The sequence below is a fragment of the Parasteatoda tepidariorum genome, chromosome 2 (assembly GCF_043381705.1).
Source record: "Parasteatoda tepidariorum isolate YZ-2023 chromosome 2, CAS_Ptep_4.0, whole genome shotgun sequence".
In the NCBI taxonomy this organism is placed as follows: domain Eukaryota; kingdom Metazoa; phylum Arthropoda; class Arachnida; order Araneae; family Theridiidae; genus Parasteatoda; species Parasteatoda tepidariorum.
Window position 1 is genome coordinate 77,788,943 of NC_092205.1, and position 21,824 is coordinate 77,810,766.

Sequence of the window (21,824 nt, forward strand, 5' to 3'; positions counted from 1 at the left end):
CTTTTAAAAGGTATTTAAGCTGAATTGTTTTCTATGTGAGGTAATTCTTTTCTATGATGAATAATTTTCTATGCAAGTGAGGTAATTTTTTTCCTATATGTTTTTTTATGCTGAAACGTTTATTTTGCAAGTGAGACAAACTTTTTCCTATGTATTTTTTACGCCGAATCGAATGACACCAAAATCAAGTCAATAAGATGAACTGATCAGAAGTTTGTAAGTATGAAGTACAACAAAAGTACAATTCCTGATTATACCAATCTAAGCATCTGAAATACCTATCTAGAGAAAAAATTTTACTATTTCCTTTGTATTTTGTTACGCTGTATTAAAAAGATCCAAAACAAAGTTGATAGGATAAATATTTAAAAGATATTAAATTTTTTATGCATAAAAACACAATATTGTTCTCACATCTACTTATGCATTTGATATTCTATCCTGTGATTTATTTTAATGATGCTGATTCACATGAAACTAAAACCTACTAGATAGGACTCTTAGTTTAGAAGTTATGAGAATGTAGAGTGTTAAAATTATAATTGTTCACTTATACTTTTTTACGGATAAAACCCTTATAACTTTTTAGTACAAAACTGTAATTTTTATTAATAAGTACTTTAATTTTTGAACTATTAAATAAATTGATTTTATTTTGCTATCATTTGCTTCAGACTAAAAAAACATGTGGGAAATAAGGTGGTACTTATTATAGAAAAGTATTAAAGATACATATTAGGCATAGTCAAAAAATTTATTTTTTTTACACTTTACAGTTATTAAATCCCTTGTAACTTCAGAGCTATTAGGCCAATGAACTTGATTTTGATGTCATTTAATTCAGTGTAAAAAAAAAAACATAGAAATCAATAACTGTGTGTAATGTTTCTCTAGAGTGTAATGTTTCAGATTTGCACCTTTTTTGCTTCTCTGTAAATTCAAGATTCCTCCCCATAAGTGAGCAGATCAAGTTAACTTTTGGAGAGAGGTGAACTTTAGATTTTTTTATTGATTATTTTTTTTACCACAACTTATTGAACAACTTCCAGCTTTCCTAAATTATTAATTGATCAAATTTAATAAATTAATTATAGCAAAAGTTGCATGACTTTTTTAAAGAAAAAATTCATAGTTTTTTTAAATAATTACTAGAAATTTTGTAATAAAAAAACCTATAAAAAATTAAAGAATCTTACGTACTTCTGTAAAGATTGTAATTTTAAATATAGCTTAAATTTGAGGTCAATTGAAGATTTGATTTAGCTACGAGTTTGCCCAACTTGAAAGTATTGGCTTGTAAGGTGCTGCACAAAAATTCTAATTTTGGGTACTTAGGCATTTTTCCTGCTCATTACATTAACATTTTTCTTTAATATTTTAGGCACCTTAATTTTTTTTCTTTCATTTTATTAGCTTAACTCCTTAAACGTAATAAAACTGCAAATTTTTTGCTATGTTAATCCTCTTGGTTATTATAATAATCAGTCTTGAATCAGTTGCTTGTCATAATATCTAGTTTGCTTTATCACTTCATGAAGATCAAGGATTCAAATTTAGCTTCATGCACTTTTAGAAAATATACTTGAAAAATTCTGCAAATCTTTCACCTGCATATTATTATTTGAAATAGTACTAACAGTTTAAAATAACACACAAAAACTATATAAGAAAAACAAATTCCAAAAGTCAGACTAATATCATTAATTTATTTCAGATTAATATATATACAGGCATTGACACATGAGTAAATACAAAGAGAATATATATTTGAAATAGGCATATATACCAGATGATACTGGAACTTTTTAATAACGAGGTCTCTTGTATTCAGGCGTTCCCCTAAAAGAAAAAAATTAAATATTAAAACATCTTGTTAAACAAAAGCATTTAAAAATAAATAACAAAATAATTCACTTACACTCCAGTTGAGAAAGAACCAGTATCCTTTTTACGAGCAATGATCTAAAAAGAGACAAAATTAAATTACTCTTTTAAAGCATATGATACAAGTGTTAACATTGTAGCATACATTATAATAGTACTTCCTTACTGTACTTCTAATTTAAAAAAATTATAATCAGTATTTTTGTACAGTTTTATAAAAGAAATTCACTTAATTCATATAGTAAAACTCATATGAAACACAACAAATAAAACAAAAATATATAACAAATTTAATAAATTAATCTCGGAGACATTACACAATAGCAAAGCTTTTTGTTTTTATAATTACTGAGCTGTTGTAGAAAACATAAATTCATATACTTTTTTTTATAATGATGGAATAAAAAATTTAGCATTAATCAGAATACAAATTCCAGATCAGAAGTTTTTTTTCCCCCCTTCTCAGTTCTTGTTTTATAAACAAGAACTTTCCTCAGAGCTGAAACACAAAAGGGCTCAAGAAAACACGAGGAAAAATGTTCTTCGCAAATTATTTATATTGGTTAATATTATTCAAGGTGATATGTTATTTCAAATGCTTCCCATTTAGGTTTGCAGCACTGACTTACAAGGAGTGAAAAGAAGCTGTTGTTGTCAGTACAGATGGTGAATGCCTTAAATTATCCAATCATTGCACTGTATTTTTAAGCAAAGAAAACATTTCTCAGATTAAAGATCCTTTCAGCAATTTTAAAAAATGCATGCATCAAAATTTTTCTCTTTTTTAATATTTTCTTAACAGAGTTTATTTGAAAACACTATGCAAAATAACAGAAATCATTCATTTAACATTTTATTATCATTAGCAAACATTTTAAATCTAATTTCATATATGATAATAAATAACCTTTTATAACACTCTTTTCTAATCACGTTGTGTTGCATGTAAAGTGTTTTTTCTAGAAATAACAATACTGATCACAGCTTTGATCCCCCCCCCCATTGAAATAAAATAATAAAAACTCCATCAATGTCAGGCAAGCATAAGATTAAATGGTGAAAACTTTAATGTTGATATACACGGTTTCAATCAATCACATTTGTATCTTAGATCTTTTATTATTTCAAATACTTTACACTGATGTTTTGGGTTATGAACTGCTGAACAGCTTTCAATTATTGCAATTTCAATTGAGATTTACCCTACAATTTTTAAAAGTTAGTCACAATTTTATTGAAGCACAATTTTGCTAGAATAACACCTGCTCAAATACACAAGAAATATAGAAAGAGAGAGAAAAGTTCTCCCATTAACTTACATTTGTCATGTTTTATGTCCTCTCATTATAATAAAAATATTAGAAAGTATGCTACTTTAAAATTTAATTAACATACATCTTAATTTCATACTCAAAAGAAAAAAAAATGTCAAAATAAATACTTCCAACTGACATAGGATATGAGAACAATACATAAACTACACATTTAATATGGAGCTAGAGTGAAAGTAATGTATTTACTTGATTAATTTTCTGAAGTTCACGATCCAGCTTGGTCTTCTCATCTCGTTTCCCAGTTCCAGTTCTACGAGTTTTCCTACCATCAGCCATCTTGACACCATATTGAAAAGCAGCCCTAAAATAAGTATTCAATTTCTAAATTGTATACAAGTACATTTATACAGTAAAAAAGTACAAAAGATCCATGATACAATATATATATATATTAATAAACACAAACGTGTGAATGCAGCTTGCATAAAATTTGTCACAATCATAGAAAGTTATTTAATATTACTTATTACAATACACAGTAAGTTCTGATTACTTAATAAATGAATTGTAGAGTAGACTTAAAATATATACAATGCATATGCATTTTAATAATGCTTTGTATAAGTATACCATGTATAACAAAAAATACACAATTTAGAAGAAAAAAATAAACTGTCCAAAATTCTATATTCTACCACATAGACAATTTTAGAAAAAATGGATACAATAACAAAAAATTTGGTGTGTCAATAACAAGTCTTATAACTTCAAAAAGCTGCTAAATTTTTAAAAGGAAATTAGTGATTTTTTGAACAAATTTCAGGTGAAATCAATAGGGAGTCAATAAATTGATTGCAGAAAGTTATTAATTTTATCTAAGTTTGCATATATATATAAATCACCCTTTTTATACATTTTTTTAATCACTAGATAATTGATAATACTCAATTTCAGTGAAGTCTTACTTTGGTAAAGCTTCCTTGTGGCTCATGTAATCACTGTATTCCTCAGCAGTATCGAAATCCCAACGGCCAATAGGACCTTTCTTGTTACCCTGTAAAGAGCAAAAAAAGGTAGAAAATAAAATTTTCAATAATTCATGAAAAATTTTAACAAATAAAATGATTTTCAAAGTGAAATTCTATTATCTTTTTAATTTGTTTTTACCATTGAATTAAAGTAAAGATTTGTTCTCAAAATTATTATGTAAATATTAAGAAAAGAAAATATATATATTTAAAAAAAAAAAAAGCTTTTAGAACAATTTCAACAACTGTAAGCAGTTAATGCTTACAGTTTTTAGTTGTAAGTATAACAATAATGAGTTTGAAAAAATGCTATTTTTGATGACAAAAAAAGACTCTTTAGATATTAAAAAGTTTAGTAATATCATAAGTTAAAGGTTTATCAGCTTTTGGCTTTGTAAAGACTTGAAAACAATAGTTTCCATATAAATGAAAAGTACTCAATTTTAACTCTTTTTCATGAAACTCATAATGTATTAAAGTTAAAAACTTGCTCCATATTTTTCTTTTTTAAGTTACACGAGCAATTTGGATTACTAGGTCCTAACACCAAAAGCTTTTTCATTAACAACAACATAAAGGTGATGTTTTTGGACCAAACCCCTGAACTGTTAAGATAAAAGAATATACAATTCTGATAAAAGAATATTACAATTCTGATAAAAGAATAATACAATTAAACAGCAAAATATTTTTTTTATATAGACCTTTTAAACTTGTTATAACTAAATAACTGAAATACAATATGTTAATAAGGAAGAACAACAAAAGTAGTTACAGTCAATTTGAAATTTTTGGTATAAAATAAAAAATCTAGAATAAATTTTGATAATTTTAAAATTTTTAGTATTGTAAGAGAGTGTAAAATAAACTAAGGTTACGAAGATTAATAATAGTTAATATGAAGTAAAAAAAGTGTAATAAAAGCCAATTTCAAAATGTTTAACAGCTTTAAAATATGCCAATAAATAAGAAAAACTAGCTTATTAAAAATATATGTATTGGTACAACAATTTCATTTTGAAATTTAACTTCTTTTTTTTTTTAAAGTAATTGTTTTATTTCTTCAAACAAAGTCATGACCATATTTACCATATCCATCTTAGAATAATCAACTTCATCATCACTGTCTGCAACAGCATCTTCATTTTCAGGAGCTCTGTAACAATGTTAATAAAAATAATTACTGTCATCGGATATACACATAAAAATCAAAGAAGTTTTCCATATCATAAAATATATTTACCCTGGATAGCATTCAGCGTAACTTTCAGGAACATCTCTTTCAAGTTTGCTAGTTAACTTAGCCTTTAGCCTGCTGTCATCACCTTTCAACACACTCATCAAACTAAAAAATAAAAAAAATTGCCTGTTAAGTCTTTTTGAAACAGAGATTTAATAGTGTATCGATACAATATTATTATTTGTTTTATCAACTAACTTCATAGAAGGAACATCACAGTAAATATATTTAAGCATCTACATTATATTTTTTATGTCAAGAATATTTCTTAGAACTTTTTTAAATTTAGCATGCACTTTCTATCTACACATAGTATCACATAATTCTATATTGAGGAAAGCAAGCATTTTATAGCTATTATGAATTGCATGTATATGAGGAAAAACAATAAATTAATATTAAATAATAGAATAAACATTATTAGCCAATTTTTCTAGTCATAACAAATAGCAAAGTTGAATGAGAAAAAATTTCTTAATTTCTTCTTAAAACAGCATGCACAGAAGATAAAAGCAACAAGTTTCAGGAGAAACAAGCTGCCTTTATCAGACAGTAAGGAATACTACAATGCAAAAAGAATAATGGAAAGGAGCAATTTTTAAAAAAAAATTATAATATTGATAAAAGAGTAAAAAAAAAAATGATAAGTTAGAACATAACATAAAAACACAAAAATACTTAAACAAGTTTTTCCAAGCAACAGAGAAAAATTTAAGAACATAATTGTTCTCGTTAATCAATATGGCTAAATTTTTACAAAATCAAATGCAAAATTGCAGTTAATGTTCAGCAATTGAAGATTTAAACACTTCTTACTTAAAGACAGATATACAATGTTAATTAATCCTTTTTAGAGCTTTTGGTTTGTCCAATAAATAATGAACAGGAGATTTTGTGTTAAGGAAGCTAAATTTATTGGTGGTTGTAAGAAATCACATTTCTTAGATTCCTGGCAGTTTCAATAAACATAATACAGAGTAATGAAGAAATAAAACAAAAATGTTATTTTTTTTTATCTTATTACAATGCAACATAATTCTTAATTAAAATTAATTTTGCAATGGAATGTCTTGAATCATAATTACAGCTAATATATATGTATGCATTTAATTATACTAATGACAATTGCTGCTTCGAAAATAAACATAAATAAAACAAACTTAGTATTAAACACAAGAGAATATATCAAATTTTTAAATAAAACTTACAGTCTATCTTTAGAGTGATCAGCATTTTCATAATCTCCAGAGAGCACACTATCCCATTCCTTAAAAAAAGTAACATTGACTGTTAATTTTTTTATTCGTAATTTTTATCTTTGCAAATCAAATGACAATTACAATTAGATGAATAAACAATTCTAACAATCTTGAAAATACCTTTTTATCTGTAGATTGTGGTATAAGTACACACTTATTGTGCCAATTCTGTACTTAGATTAAAATTACAGTGCTTTCAACTAATTTTTGGTGATTTTTCTTTAGAAGTTTATTTTAGACTAAATGCCTAGAATTAAGAGGATTAGAAGTATGGAGAACAACTTTTAAAATTATATGAATTAAATGAGAAAAAACAAATACTTGTCATTAAATTGTTAAAGTTAAAAATAATATTCCTTTGCTTATTTCTAAATAAGCGTTATATACTTTAGAGTGATAATCACACAAAAGTGTAAATATATTTGCCAAGTTAAAAAAAATAGCATTTACTTTTTAAAATTTTAAAGAAAATAGATAAAAAATATCAATTGCAAGATTTGACACTAGCAACTATTTTGATAACATTGATAGTCTTTCTACGCCAGAACATAAATAAATAAATAGGAACATAAGACTCAGTTCTATTTGTAGTTGTTCTTAATTTTTCAATTTGTTTCCTACATTGATTTGTAGGTTTACAGGTACATGTTAAGTTTCGACCTATAACAATTTTAAAAATCTACAATTGCGGAGAATCACTCTGTTTTTTTTTCTTTTTTTTTCACAATAAAGTAGGATGCATAAATTATTTTCATGAATAAACTATAAATTACCTGGAAGCTTTCAAAGTTGAGTCTAAGACTATGATTTCTATATGTTAAATCAAATATATATATATATATCAGAAGAAAAATGTATACTAACATTAACAAAAGCTTGGATTTAAAATTTTTCAAAATCAATTGGGAGAAGGATAAAAACTATGAAGCCAATAACATTAAAGTCAAATGAATAAACGAGCTAGGCTATATCACGAGTATTATCAATAATGATATTTATGGAAGTGTTGATAAATTTCATTTGAAGAAAAAATACATTGACAAATGTAAGAAATAATAAAAATCAATTCCAATTAAAAAATATAATATCATGAAAACTCCTGACAATATATTGCAATATTTAATTACATACCACCCAGCTATAATTTAAAAAATATTTTCCTGCCCAGCATGTCTTCTTCATTTAATAATATATAAAGAAAACCTTTTTTTTTTTCAAACTGAAAAGCCTGCACTTGAAACTTCCAAATTTCACAAACGTCAGGATTAATGCTCAATGTGATATATAGTTCTGATGATCAATAAACATAAATATGATATCAATATTAAGTTTAAAAAATGAAAGATATAGAAATATAAAAGCTGAAGATTGTTCTTGAAAAATACATACATTCTTAGCATCACGCTGCTTCTCTTCTCGCCTTCTTTCATCCTACAAAAGCAATTTAAAAATTTTTTAAACAGTCAAAAAAAATTATAAACTGTATAACATAGAGTTGAATGAAAAATAAATATGTAACTGCAAAATCAAAATTATTCAGAAAAAAGCAGCAAAAGATAACTGCAATAATATAAAGACTTAAAATCTTGACTTCTTTAATTTAAAATATATAGTATCAAAAATATGTAATGTAAAAAATAAGTAATATAAAATAATAATATTAGAATATACATACATCAGTTCGTGGTTTTTCAAAGTAAGATTTCCTTTTTTCAGGTTCTGAAGGGTTTTTATCAGTTTTATCTTTCTTTTCCAAAGTTGGTACATAATCCCCAATGTCTCCAAAAATACTGTAAAAATAAAATAAAAAAATCATTTTGTAAATAAAATTATCAAATTCCTTTATAATAAAGCGTTTCTTAACACTTTTACACTTGGTAATAAAATTTTTAGTTAAAATAAATTTTTTTGAAGTTTAAGAAAGATTTGTCATTAAAACTTAGTTATGCTCTTAATAGGATTTTAGACAGACTTTTTTACTTTTTAATAAACATGACAATTTATTAAAAATCTCTCATTCATTTAAATTGGGGCTAGATTAAATGTATGTCTATTTATCAAATAAATAACATTGAGAGAAAAATTTGAAGTGAAAATTTCAAAACGAATAAGTTTATTATTTCTAAAAAAGTTCTAAAGTTACTAAATACATGAATAAGGTTCACAAACCTATCATCAGCAAGTTTTGGACGCTTTATTTCTTCTTCTTTTAGTTTTCCTTTGTCTTTCCTCTTGCCTCTTTTATTGTGAATGCCTTGTCTTAAATATGACAGGATTTGAGTGAGTTTCTTAATAACTATATCATTAGTGGTAAGTGTAGTTTGTGACTAAAAAAAAGAGATATATTTTTAAGAACATAATTAATATAGACATTTTATTAATACAACCTATATTATAGTTATTTGTTTAAAATGTTTTTTCTTTTAAATTGATATCACCTATTTTTACCCCATTACAATTTCTTTTCAAACTTTTAAAATCATAAGAACTGCAGATTCACAGCAAGCAATTCTAGAAAGTAAAACTTAAAAAAAATGGTAATAGCTATTTTTTTAAGTCCCTTCATTTAAAACCAGTTTTAATTAACTTTAACCGTTTGATGCAGAATTTGTATTGAACATATTTTTCATACGTTTTTCATTATCTTATATTAGTTTATGTTAAAATAAGTGAAAAATATTATAATTAGTACTTTTATAATTTTGGTCATGAAATACAGCACAAAACACAAGTTTTTTTTTCTGTGCTAAAGGTAAAATCTTCTAAACACAGCTTACTTACAAACAATAATTTTTCAAGTTTTGGGTTATTTAGATCTAAGAGAAACAGTTATTGAAATTTTGAAAAATTTAAATATTTTTAATTTATACAAAATCAATTTTTTAATTTATACAAGATCAATTTGATAAAGTTTGAATAGGAATGATTCCGATAATCAATCAGATTTTTTGAATAAGCATCAGATTGTTTTTTATAATTAAAAAATATTGAAATATACTTTTACTTGTAATTAAAGTGTCAGAAAAAAAATATATATTTAAGGTTCACTGATGCCCAAGCCTATTGCATCAAAGGGTTATTGGATAAAACTGACAGAAAAAAACACATCAAGTAAACTATGCCTGAATCTCAAATTAACTGTAATTGTGTACTCACAACAGTAATTTAAAATATTTTACCAAAATTAAATAGAAAATTCTTGAAAAGATTCAACAACAGTAACAATTTACAAAACTCACTTCAAAACTAGGGCAATCAGCTTTGCTTCTCAACAATGTTGTTGGGATATCACTTTCAGCAAATTCATCTTCTAAATCAATGATGTAAGCCATTCTGTTAGGAAGAAAAAGTTCACTCCTTTCACAGTACCTATGCCTAAATACTTGACGATAGATATTTTTACCTATAAGCAAAGAATGCAAAGATTTTCAGGAAAACAATATCATCATACTGAAATTATCAGCAATGGAAAGAAAAATTATTAAAAAAAAAAAATCTTAGAATTTTTATCATAAAATATGAAAAAATGTGCAGTTAATTAAGTTTGTAATCAATAACAATTCTATGTAAATGGACAGAATTGCTTCTTAGAAAATTGTTAGATTTCTTATTATTGGTATAGCTGTTCACTTTTGTTGTATTTCTTTAATTTATTTTTCTTCAAAACAACTGTGTCAAGTAAAGCATAATACTATTATATCATATAACACAGTCAATAAATATCTTGCAAATGAAAGAAGATTGAAACTATAGCATTTAATTTTTAAAAGGATTTAAATTAAATCTTACATAAGTCATTAATCTTTTATAACTTTTTTTAAATAATATGGTTCACAGGAACTGTAACTCTTTTGTTACTTCAACTCATTTGGAGGGGGAAAAAAATCATACATTAGGGGTTTGAAAAATTGACGAGATATTCAGTAATTAAAATGCAAGAGAAATTTTTTAATAAAACAAGTTATAGTCTATGACTTATAGTGCGATGTTAAAAATTGAGCGGAATTGAATTATAAGAATACAAACTTACCCAATTTAGTTCGGAAATGGATTTCTTCTTCTTCATCTTTATCCCTAAAATCATAAATCAATGATTAGTTTTGTTTTAATGAAAGGTTTGAATGAATTAAACACTTTTTTTATACCCTCCAATTAAAAATCTGATAACCACAATTTAAAATATATATGAGTGTAAAGTTAATATGATTTTAAATGTTTCTGTAATGCAAATACTACACAAGATATGTTAATCTTAATTTGTAAAGTTTATAATATAAGTAAAGTTGTAAAGTTTATAATTATAGGTAAAGTTTAAAGCACACACCTGTAGTAAAATTTATGTCTCAGATTTCAATTACACAAAAATGTACAGATGTTCAATGTAAAAAAGAGAAGATATTGATCNTTTATATATATGCAAAAAATTAAACATTGTAAACCCTATCCCGTTTTATCCAACCCAAGTATGCTAAAACAGGATATGTAAGAGTTTGGAAATTAATTTGTTTTTCTATTTCACAGTCATTAAAATTAATTTAAAATATGTTTTTTGTGTTCTTCAATAAATGTTGTAGCTACAAAAAAAATAATGTATGGTTTACCTTAACAGATATTCCGTATTAAATAAAAACAATAATGGTATCCCGTTTTATCCAACTCTCCCCTATGTGTTTTTTGTTAGCTCATGAGTCTTTCAAAAAAATACAAAAAACAAAACAAAAAAAANAAAAAAAAAAAAAAAAAAAAAAAAAAAAAAAAAAAAAAAGATTCCTATTGTTCAAAAAAAAAAACTGGTGAAAAAAGAAAGAGGAGGGTTTCAAAAAAACTGACTGGAATTATATATGCCCTGTCAGTGGATTTGTATATAAATTGCATAGACTAGAAAACTGCACATTCAAGTGCTACTTTTATAAATAACAGTGTTTTATAAATGCACAGAATGAATATTGTGAATTTACTACGTTCAACTTGTAAAATTTAATTTAAATTTGAACCATTAACATTTCACATGTTTTATTATATAAGCATGAAAATATCCTACTTGTGTTTTATTCTCTGGCTTTCCAGTTCTTCATCTTCTTTTTCCTTATAAGTAATTTCACTCCGAACCTGAAATGAAAAAAGTCAAGCATATATAAGTGTTCTAAGAGCTGAGAGGAATTCCTTTATAAAACAAAAAATAAGCAAACTAAATCTTTTTTTAAAAATTATCAAGATTACCTATTCATTGAACACCTTATAAAAAAAAAAAGGCAACTCACGTTTTTGAAGGTACTTTATTAACAACATGAAACATTTCACACGTCAAAACAAGTAGGGTAGATAATTAAGGATTTTAATTTTACATTCTTTTTTCCTCTTTTAAACATCATATTCTAGAATGTTATACCCTAAGATAGCGACAATTTTTAAGAACCTATTGGCAATTATTTTATTTTTATTTCTAATTATAACCCTATCTGACCCATAACATTGAGTCAGTTTGGCTGCATGGAGTTTTTGATCCAAACTGTTCGGCGATGTTTTTCAAAAAAAGACTGAAAAGTTTAATCAGATTTCATCATAAGAAAAGAGTGTAGGTATTTCGTCATTTTCTTTTTGTTATAAATAAACTGTTTTGTGTAGAATCTAAATGTTGTGAAAACAAACTTTTCTTTCAAATACAAAATATCAGTAACGAATGGTAACAGCCTGAGAAATAAAATTCTAGATAGAATTTTATAAGCTATACAAGTTTTAGGCCAACATGATGATGACGAAGATGATGACACAATATCATCCAATACTATAGCAACAATATTCTTTGACACCCTTGCATCAAAATAAAAATTCATATGAAAAGCAAATTTGGAATTTGATAGGTGCATTTTAAGTTAAATGATCAAAACACATTCAGTAAAAATGACTCCTAAATTTGTAAAATGCAGGAATTGTATTTTGTTATTTTTAAAGCATTCAACTTAAATTGTAGCTGAATTTTCTAATAGATAAATTTAAAATATTGATGAAAGAATTATTATTAAAAAAAGAATTATGTCACATGAAAACTGTGAATTGAATCAATCAAGAAATTAACCGATAAGCGATAAACGTGTCGAAAATTGCAGAATTTTGGAACGAGCTCCACAAGCTTTGTGTCAGGGAACAGACCCAATAACACAATAGTTAGAATCTAAAGCATTGAATAAATACTTGGTAATTTAAAAAAAACTCTCTTTAATTCAAAGTAATTTTTTGATTATATTTTTACTTTTTGATGATAGCTAATTTAATGATAGCTAATTTAGATAGTATACAATTTTGAATTTATAGAAATTTTGCGGTGATTGTACCTTTAATGCATGTTTCAAGTTGAAACAATGTACATGTTCTTATGAATGAAATTTTCAAGTGAAATATATTTCATACAAATAATGATTATGTGCACAATGTAATTGATATTTTTAACATGAAAATGAAACATGATTTTGAAATGAAACATTTTAGCATGAAATACTACACAAGATTTNCTGATAACCACAATTTAAAATATATATGAGTGTAAAGTTAATATGATTTTAAATGTTTCTGTAATGCAAATACTACACAAGATATGTTAATCTTAATTTGTAAAGTTTATAATATAAGTAAAGTTGTAAAGTTTATAATTATAGGTAAAGTTTAAAGCACACACCTGTAGTAAAATTTATGTCTCAGATTTCAATTACACAAAAATGTACAGATGTTCAATGTAAAAAAGAGAAGATATTGATCTTTATTTATTGAAGTACAATAACCTTGTCAAACTAAGAATAATACCATACTAATTTTTTTTAAGAATCTAGGTTTTTTTTCAATATTTAACTTGTAGTTTTTGCAATGTTGATTTTCTTTTTTCCTCTAAAAAGGATTTTTGTCACTTTTTCAAATCCATCCATAAAAAAAGGAAGTTTCCTAGTATGTGTTTTTTGTTAGCTCATGAGTCTTTCAAAAAATACAAAAAACAAGGCAGTAAAGTTGTAAAATTAGGCAATTCTCTAATGGTATAAAAAAAAAGAAACATATAAGATATAAATTGTTATATAAAACATATAAATTGTCGTGAAGAAAGGCATACTTTTTGCAGTAAAGCATAATCAAGACCTTTCACCAAATGAGTATGCTCCATATCACCACCCAAAAATTTAGATTCTTGAATCATTTGTCTCCTTCTTTCAGCAGCATCCAATCCCCTAAAAGATATCATAATCTAAGCATAATTTGAATAATCTTATTCCATAAGTTGAAAGTGATTAAAAAGGCTATCGGAAAATTCCATAACTAGTGTAGTAAAAAATAAAACAGATACAAAATTTGTTCAGTAAATATAAATTATTACTATGATGATTCATGAAAAAAAAAACTTTATAAATATTTGTTCAATGAACTTTAAACAACTCATTTTTATGTTGCTTTTACTTGAGAAAATAATATGTTCACTGTAGAAATTATAATAAGATGAAGAGAATTTCTTTTTTTAAAAATGAGAAAGCATAAAATTATAATAAAGAGAGGATTAATAATGATAATCAGGATGAAGCTAAATAAAAATTGAAAAATTGTTCAAATTGAAAGTTATACTTTGAAAGTCTGCTAGTAAATACACTTTTAATAACCGGCTTAAGAGTAAAACCAAATATTTTGAACAGCCGGAGCTCATATAAATCTAAGTTAATGAGTCTGAATTTTTAGTGTAGTTTATAGCGCCAATTTAAATAAATTTAAAGATTATATTTTCAAAAAATTTAATAACTAAAAAAAAAAAAAAATACTAATAAACCAGACTCTAAAAAATAAAATGTAATCATTACGATTTTGCATCAGGAGCAACAGCACGGTATCCAGCAGCTGATGTGATTGGATCTTCATTTTGATAATCAGGGTTTGCACCATCTCTTCGCTCTTTGGCCTATAAAAGATAAACCATGATGAAAACAGAAATCTTACATAAGATACTAATTTTAACTTAAAAAACTAAAGAGTTTTAAAAATAAAATAAATATTTTACCCTGTCTCGATATTTCTGTGATAGTTCTGCTAACTTATCTTCTTGCTGCTTATTCAAAGACGCATAATACCTGAAAGGATAATTGTAATAAATAATAATAAAGACTTTGTGTACTATCAATTAGAATGATCCGTCATGCTTAAAGAAATACCTTTGATCCAGCCAATTACAGTTAAATAAAAGGCTTATTCTATTAATGAGGTGATGCATTAGTCAAATATAAATATAATTCCATGTATTTTTAATTGAAAATGACATGTATTGCAACATTTTCAATAAATAAATCACCGTTAAAAATTTATTAATAAATATAATCTAAGCATTGAATTACTAAATTTGTAACAATTTAAAATTGTAACAAAAACAACACTGAAGAGAATACATAAAGCTATTATTTTTCGCACTAAGACACATTCACTGGTACACTCACACAGATACTCTGAACCCTTTTTTATAAACTATTTACAGAATGTTTTTGCACTGATCATTTGGAAAAAATGTAAGCCATTTTTCTTTGTATTCATTGTACAACTAGCTATAAGTTCTGTATTCAATAATGACCATTTTGCTTTGCTCACTTACATCAACGTCTCTCCAGAATTAAGACAATGTTTTGTTTCCCTTTTTTCTTAAATTGAATAAGCAAATTTCATTCTAATTAATGTAAAAATCTCTTTACAAAAAAAAAAAAAAAATTGAATGCAATATTTCTGTTTAATGCTATTAAGAAGTGGAAAATAATTAAATTTGTTATTAATGAAATTTAATATAGCTTCCACATAAAACAATTTACTAAATTTTCTTCTTCTAAGTGGAATATTTGATTATCCTTTAAGCTATTAAGTGGAGCTGAATGAGATTAATAGTATAAGCGAGATTAAGAATATTAAGATTAATATTTAAGCAAGATTAGTTATAAGGAAACAAACTTTTTCTTTCGCTTTCTTCTTTCAGCTCTTTCATCAGCTGTACCACTTTCATCATCAGAATCACTATCCTGCTTCTTCGTTCTAAAAGGAATAGGAAATTAATTTTTGTTAATTCAAAAATTATTAATAGATAAAGCAATAGACAAAATAGACTTTAATACTTTTTGTAGGACAAAAAGAAAAAAATAAGTGTGATATATCTAAATGCATGATGTTAACAAGAGTCATAGTAAAATAACAATTCAAATTTGGATTGCTTTGTTAATAAAAACAATTGTAAAAATTCACTTTCCCTTTCTTCAGAAGTGGATGACATGAATTCTACTTCAAATTGTTAAAAACTATTGCATACGGAAAATTTTTTAAATAATTAGTTTGATTTAAACACAAGAGACAAGGGGATACCAGCTTTTGCTTTTTTATGAATAAAGGAGATGCATTTAAATAAAAGAGCTTTATAAAAAGAAAATTAATTTGAAAAATCAAATATAATGAGGTAATATGAAAACTGTACTTATTGAAACATTGTAAAACAATGTAAACTGTTTCTAATTTTATTGAGATAAAAACCTCATGTAATATGCATAGAGAAATTGAGAATTTTAATGGTACAATATAAAAGTGGGACTGATCCACGAGCCTTTAAAAACTATGAATTGAACATTATTATTTATTAAATTTCATAACATGTCTGGTTATTAAGGTCCATCTCAGCATGGCGACAATTGTCATCAAACGTTCCACAAATCTTGCTAAAATCATAGGCATGGGTGTATGTTTGGTATTTACAAAAGAGTAACAAAAATAGTTTTTTGCACTGAATTCGAAATTAGAAAAATTAATTATACTAATTTTGTGTTTCTACGTGAGGTATGGAATTCAAATGCATGGTATTCAAATGGAATAACATAAATAGAATAACCTAAACACAAATTTTTAAATTTAAATGGTGAAATTTCAAATTTACATGTTGTGCTGTGCTTTGGATTCATGTATTGAGATTATAAGTATTCATCAATAAAAAAAAATATTTTGCTGTTCTTTTAGAATTGACTTTATTTAAAATTTTCAGATGGCTAATTTTTTAAGTAATATTTTGTCAGTTCCTACTTTCTCTGTTTTCTCCGTTTATTTATTAATTTGGTCTCAGCATTCTAATCTCTATGTTGAATATATTTACTAATATTATTTTAGCTTTTTTAGACTTAATTTTAATCAATACCAATCTTCAATCTTTATGAGCTAATGAACCTAATTAGTTTTAGAGTATTATGGCCATTAATAACNAAATTATGTCTAAATTTCCACAAAATAGGTACCTCTCAAAAAAACCTAGTCAGACCCCTGAATTCTTCAAAAGTGATTTTTTCATTATTAAAAATAATAATAATTTTTTTTTCGTAGAACAAAATAAAGTTCCATAAAAATCCAGAAGGTAACAATTAAATGGGCTAATTTAAATAAATAAATAAAAAAAACATCTATCAGCATGTAAAGATAGCGATACAAAAAAATTAGTGTAACAGCTTAACTAACGTAAATACTTACGCAGCATGAGTTTTCACTTCTTCTGTAGTAACAGGAGCAGGAGTTAGAGCAGGTGCTCTTGGGGTCATCAAAAGTTTACGAAAATCTTCATTTGTCATCGGATGACTCCTAAGGAGGGAGTTAGTGAAAAATTAATTAATTATGAACTAAAAAAAATTCTTGTTTTTTACAATATTTTTACCAAATTGTTTTGTTTTTTATCCCATATAAATCATTCTGAATTTATGTGATTAATTAATAATAATGCACATATTAGACAGAACTTTTTATCAAGAAAACTAATGTATTTTAGATAATCAACCAGATAAAAAATAAAACTGGATAAATTAAAACTATTTTCAAAATTAAAATCTCCTGGACCTCTTTTTATGTTCTTTATTTTTAAAATCTCAATTTTTAGGTATAAAAACTTTCATTACTATTGCCATAATTAATAATAATGCCTAATTGCTGACCATTACAGTGGAACCTCATAGTATAATAACATCATAAAAAGAATTTTAAATTCTTTTCACTTTAGGCATAATTTTTTGTTTGTCTTTTGTTTAATAAAACATCTCTTTTTACATAAGTGTTGAATATTTCTTATGAAAAGAAATAAATAAGGAGGGCAGGATTGCCAAACCTATTGTCTGCGGGTCAAAACGGACACCTGGAGTTTATGAATTGGCCCCTCAACAGTTTTAATTAGTTATAGAAATATTTGTTAAGTTCTTTTTATTAGTTAAAAAGTTTTTCCAAAACAGCTTTATAAAAAAATTCTTTTGTTTTTCAAGAGTGCAATGGTAACTCAATGGACCTTACAGGTAGGCATTGCCCAACAGTTTTTGTACTGAACATCATACTTCTGGGAGGCATTTCAAAGTATAAATGGAATTTAGAACTATTCGTCAGTCACAACACCTTTATAGAACTGCTGTATCTACTCTTAGAAGAGATTAAGCATGCCATTAAACCAATAATTTAAATTAATTATCGAATGATTGTAAAACTTTTATCATATAATAGGCGCAACATAAGAAGTATATTGAAATTTACCATGAGATTTACTTTAGACTTACAATTAAAATATATTAAACCCAAAAAGAAAGCTAATTACATTAAAATAAGACATAGCACTTAAAAATTGACTTTATCAATTAAGTAAATCTTGAATAAAAATGAATACAACTTTGTAACATTTTAAACATTAAAATAAAATCTTGGCACAAGACCTAAACTACTTGTTTAAGCTAAGTAAACTGCATGTCCAAATGTTAAGACTTATTCAGTAATAAAAAAAATTATAATAAACATAGCAACATGTTGTATTTATATGTTGGCAGTCACCATCTGTTTTTCCTCTAATTTCAACTAAGTTGGCAACTCCACTTCTTAAGGTCAAAACAAACTTGGAAAAGAAAAAGAGTTCTAGTTTTCTGCTCCAGTTAGCAGTGACCAATGATAGTGTGTAACTATCATTGGTCTCTGCATCGGATTCAACCACATCAAAAATGGAGGAAATATCTTTTTCCCAATATAGTGGCTCTGCTGTGTCTCAGTTTGGCTTTAGCTGGTATGGGGAAATTAAAAAGTTCTGTTTCTGCTAGTATATTATAGGTGCGAGAAATCGTTAGATTAAAGCACCAAGTAAGAGATTAAATAAATAAAGCAAAATAATAGGTTGTTCATTAAATACGACCATATTACATAATCAAAAAACCAACCCAAACTGAATGTTTCATAATAGTTCAAATATAGTTGTTTGAGTAAAAAGACTTGATTTGGCAGATCAGGTCTCTAACATGAAAATTCAGATTGAATAGAATGAAGATTTGCTTTGAGGACTTCTGGACTCTAGTGAAGAAATAGTAATCAGACGAACAATGAAAAATTTAAAAGACTGAGGATGCAAACATCATTAAGATCTAAGAATTTATAATGAAAATGTAGTACATTTTTACCCAGTATATTATGAAACTGTACTTTCATTCAGTTTTCTTTGATCTTAATTATTCAAATATTATTAAGGTTAAATGAATTTTTCTTCTTCTTCTAATTATGTATCTTTTTAACAAACATAAAAATTTCAATAGGTCTCAGCTTTGAGAATCAGTGTGTCTTTCTTTTAAGCAGATAATTTAATCAGTCTTGAAGATGTCTGCTTTACTGCATTTCAGGGTTATTTTGGACAAGACTAAATTTTGTACAATCTGTTAAAAAGAACAGTTTATTGCAGCTAAAGATACAAATCTTTATATGAAGTACAACTCATTTCTATTTAATTATTTGTTACTTAAGTATTGTCATATTTTATCTAAAATAATCAAAAACACTTAAATTAATTAGTATGAATAAGACTGCTCCAGAATAACACAGGAACTACTTTATAAAAATTAAATTACTTCATAGCTGAAAACCATATTACAAAAAGTATGAAGTTTTAAGTATGATTTAAAAATATATTTTTGACAATAAATATAAAAGCTGAGGAGGAAAAATTTAACAATAACAATTTATTCAATGACTATCTATTTTTATGTATATGAACTACATGAACAACAAGGAAAAGTTATTAATTAAGAAATGTTTAAATTCAAAAAATTCACTTACGGATGATCCTCATTTCTAGAAATCTCAGATGGTGGCAATGGATTGGAAAATGGCTCATGTTCTCTCTCTGAAATAAGATTAATAATCTAGATTTAATTAAAAATATTACATATATTTTGTAAAATATGGCATCAGCATATAAATTGTATCTAAACATAAAAATCATAATCTCTATTATAAAATTGAATTTTTAAAGTGTTTACAGATATAATATCGAAATAACATTTTAATTTTTGTAACATAAACAAAAATCAAGCAAATTAGAAACACATGGTGAGTAAGCTATAGACAGAAAAACTGCAGTGAATAATTTAAAAAAAAATTCTATGATAGATGAATCATCACAAGTTTAAAATTCTATCAATAACTTCCGTCCACAAAAGATCTTTGTATCAGTAAGTAAAAAAAAATCACTAAATTTCGGCAATTGCAGGATTAAGTACTAGAGATATTAGAGGGAAAAAAACATAATGGGACAAACTAAAACAGAGAAATTAGTAGCTATTACCCAGATCGGTATCGTTTTTAAAATTTATTCTACTTAAATCAATAAGATAGTTTCACTAAGCAATTCCTGTTAGAACGTATGGAAGATTTCCACATCCAGACCTGTGACAAAATAATCACAAAGTGTTGGAAACTTTAGGGCAGCAGCTCAAGAGAAACTAAAATAAAACGTCACAGAAAGGGAACAACTAGAAAAGTAGAGTAAAGTGGGTATGAAACCGAGCATTTTTTAAAGAAGGCCCAAAAACTAAACCATAAAATTTAATTTATGCATATTTCATTCGATGCATTCTATATACACTGGATTCATAAGGAATAATTATGAAGCATAACTTATCTCTTTTGTCTGTTTTCTTACAGTAATGCAACCAAAAGAATATGTTTTGATATACACATGGTATAGTTCTAAATTTAGTACATATTTCCCTAAAAAACACTGTTAGAAATAAAACTCTTAAATAAATGCATCATGAATATATTATTTTAAAAAAATTATTATTATTTGGTACCATTTTATTAAATTAAATAGTTAATGTTCATGGCTTCATAAGGTTTTACTTCGGATGCAGTAACTTTCGCTGAACTCTACAGAATTTCCCCAAAAAGCAAGGAAACTGTGATAGTTTTTGGTTTTATTGTAATATAAATAAGAATGCAAAAGTTAATACCTATAGTGGCAATTTAGAGTGTTTCTACTATTTATGGCAGACATGTATTTTAATTCAATTTAGTTATTTTAAGGAAAAATATATTTCATAAAAAATGTCATACTAAGGCAGAAACTTATGTGAAAACTCATCTATGTTTTTAAATATGCTCCTTAATTTGTATCATCATGTTATTTTGGTAAATTTTTAATCCATGTACCTACTTTACCCCATCTGGCCCTATAACTCCTGGCCACCCCAGATAAACTTCTGCATGTTTTTTTTTTTAAAACATAATTACACACCCAAGTCAAGAATTTTGACAAATCCTTCTTAACATGACTTCAGTAACAAAAAACATTAAATATTAAGAAAAGATTCAAAACTATTATACTACCTTCTAGATTATTACAGTAAAATACTGATCGATATTAATACGTTTTTCTTAGCTACAAAAAATATAGTTTAATTAATATCCATTTTTAGAAAAAAAACTCTGAAATAATTTTATTCTGAATCTAAAGAAAATTGTTGTGAATGTTTATGGTATGCAGTCTATCAAGTTTAAATAAAGAAAAATAGTCAGACATTTAGCCACTAAAAGATCAACAATAACAAAGCTATGAATAAAGGTAAGAAATTTTCCACGAACATACCAGCTCGATCCGGCATTATAAAGCTATGTAATAGGCAATGGAGATAAAAAAATATAAGTTCGGAATAAAAATATATAGTGAAATTAAACTAGTACTAAGACGATTAATAACGCATATACTTGTTGGCCAAGAGTACAACAATTAAGGTCAATGTATTCATATTTCAACTTTTTTGTCAAAGTTTATTTAGCTTATAGCTTGTACAACAAAATACTGAAATATAAGAGTTCTTTT

At 25.8% G+C, this 21,824-nt stretch overlaps 1 protein-coding gene across 1 annotated transcript; it reads right to left on the reverse strand.

Moving 5' to 3' along the window:
• Window positions 1-1,686: 1,686 nt before the first annotated feature.
• On the reverse strand, window positions 1,687-21,761 carry LOC107451447 (IC cytokine homolog beag). The gene is made up of 20 exons (XM_043054985.2): window positions 21,591-21,761; window positions 19,781-19,847; window positions 17,189-17,296; window positions 15,641-15,721; window positions 14,712-14,781; window positions 14,515-14,612; window positions 13,782-13,896; window positions 11,727-11,794; window positions 10,716-10,759; window positions 9,925-10,088; window positions 8,855-9,012; window positions 8,361-8,475; window positions 8,075-8,116; window positions 6,635-6,693; window positions 5,430-5,531; window positions 5,276-5,342; window positions 4,124-4,212; window positions 3,405-3,519; window positions 1,919-1,962; window positions 1,687-1,839 (listed from the first exon to the last, which is right to left on the reverse strand). Exons 1-20 carry the CDS (start codon window positions 21,604-21,606, stop codon window positions 1,806-1,808), a joined length of 1,656 nt encoding a protein of 551 aa, XP_042910919.1. The 5' UTR covers window positions 21,607-21,761; the 3' UTR covers window positions 1,687-1,805.
• Window positions 21,762-21,824: the final 63 nt, after the last annotated feature.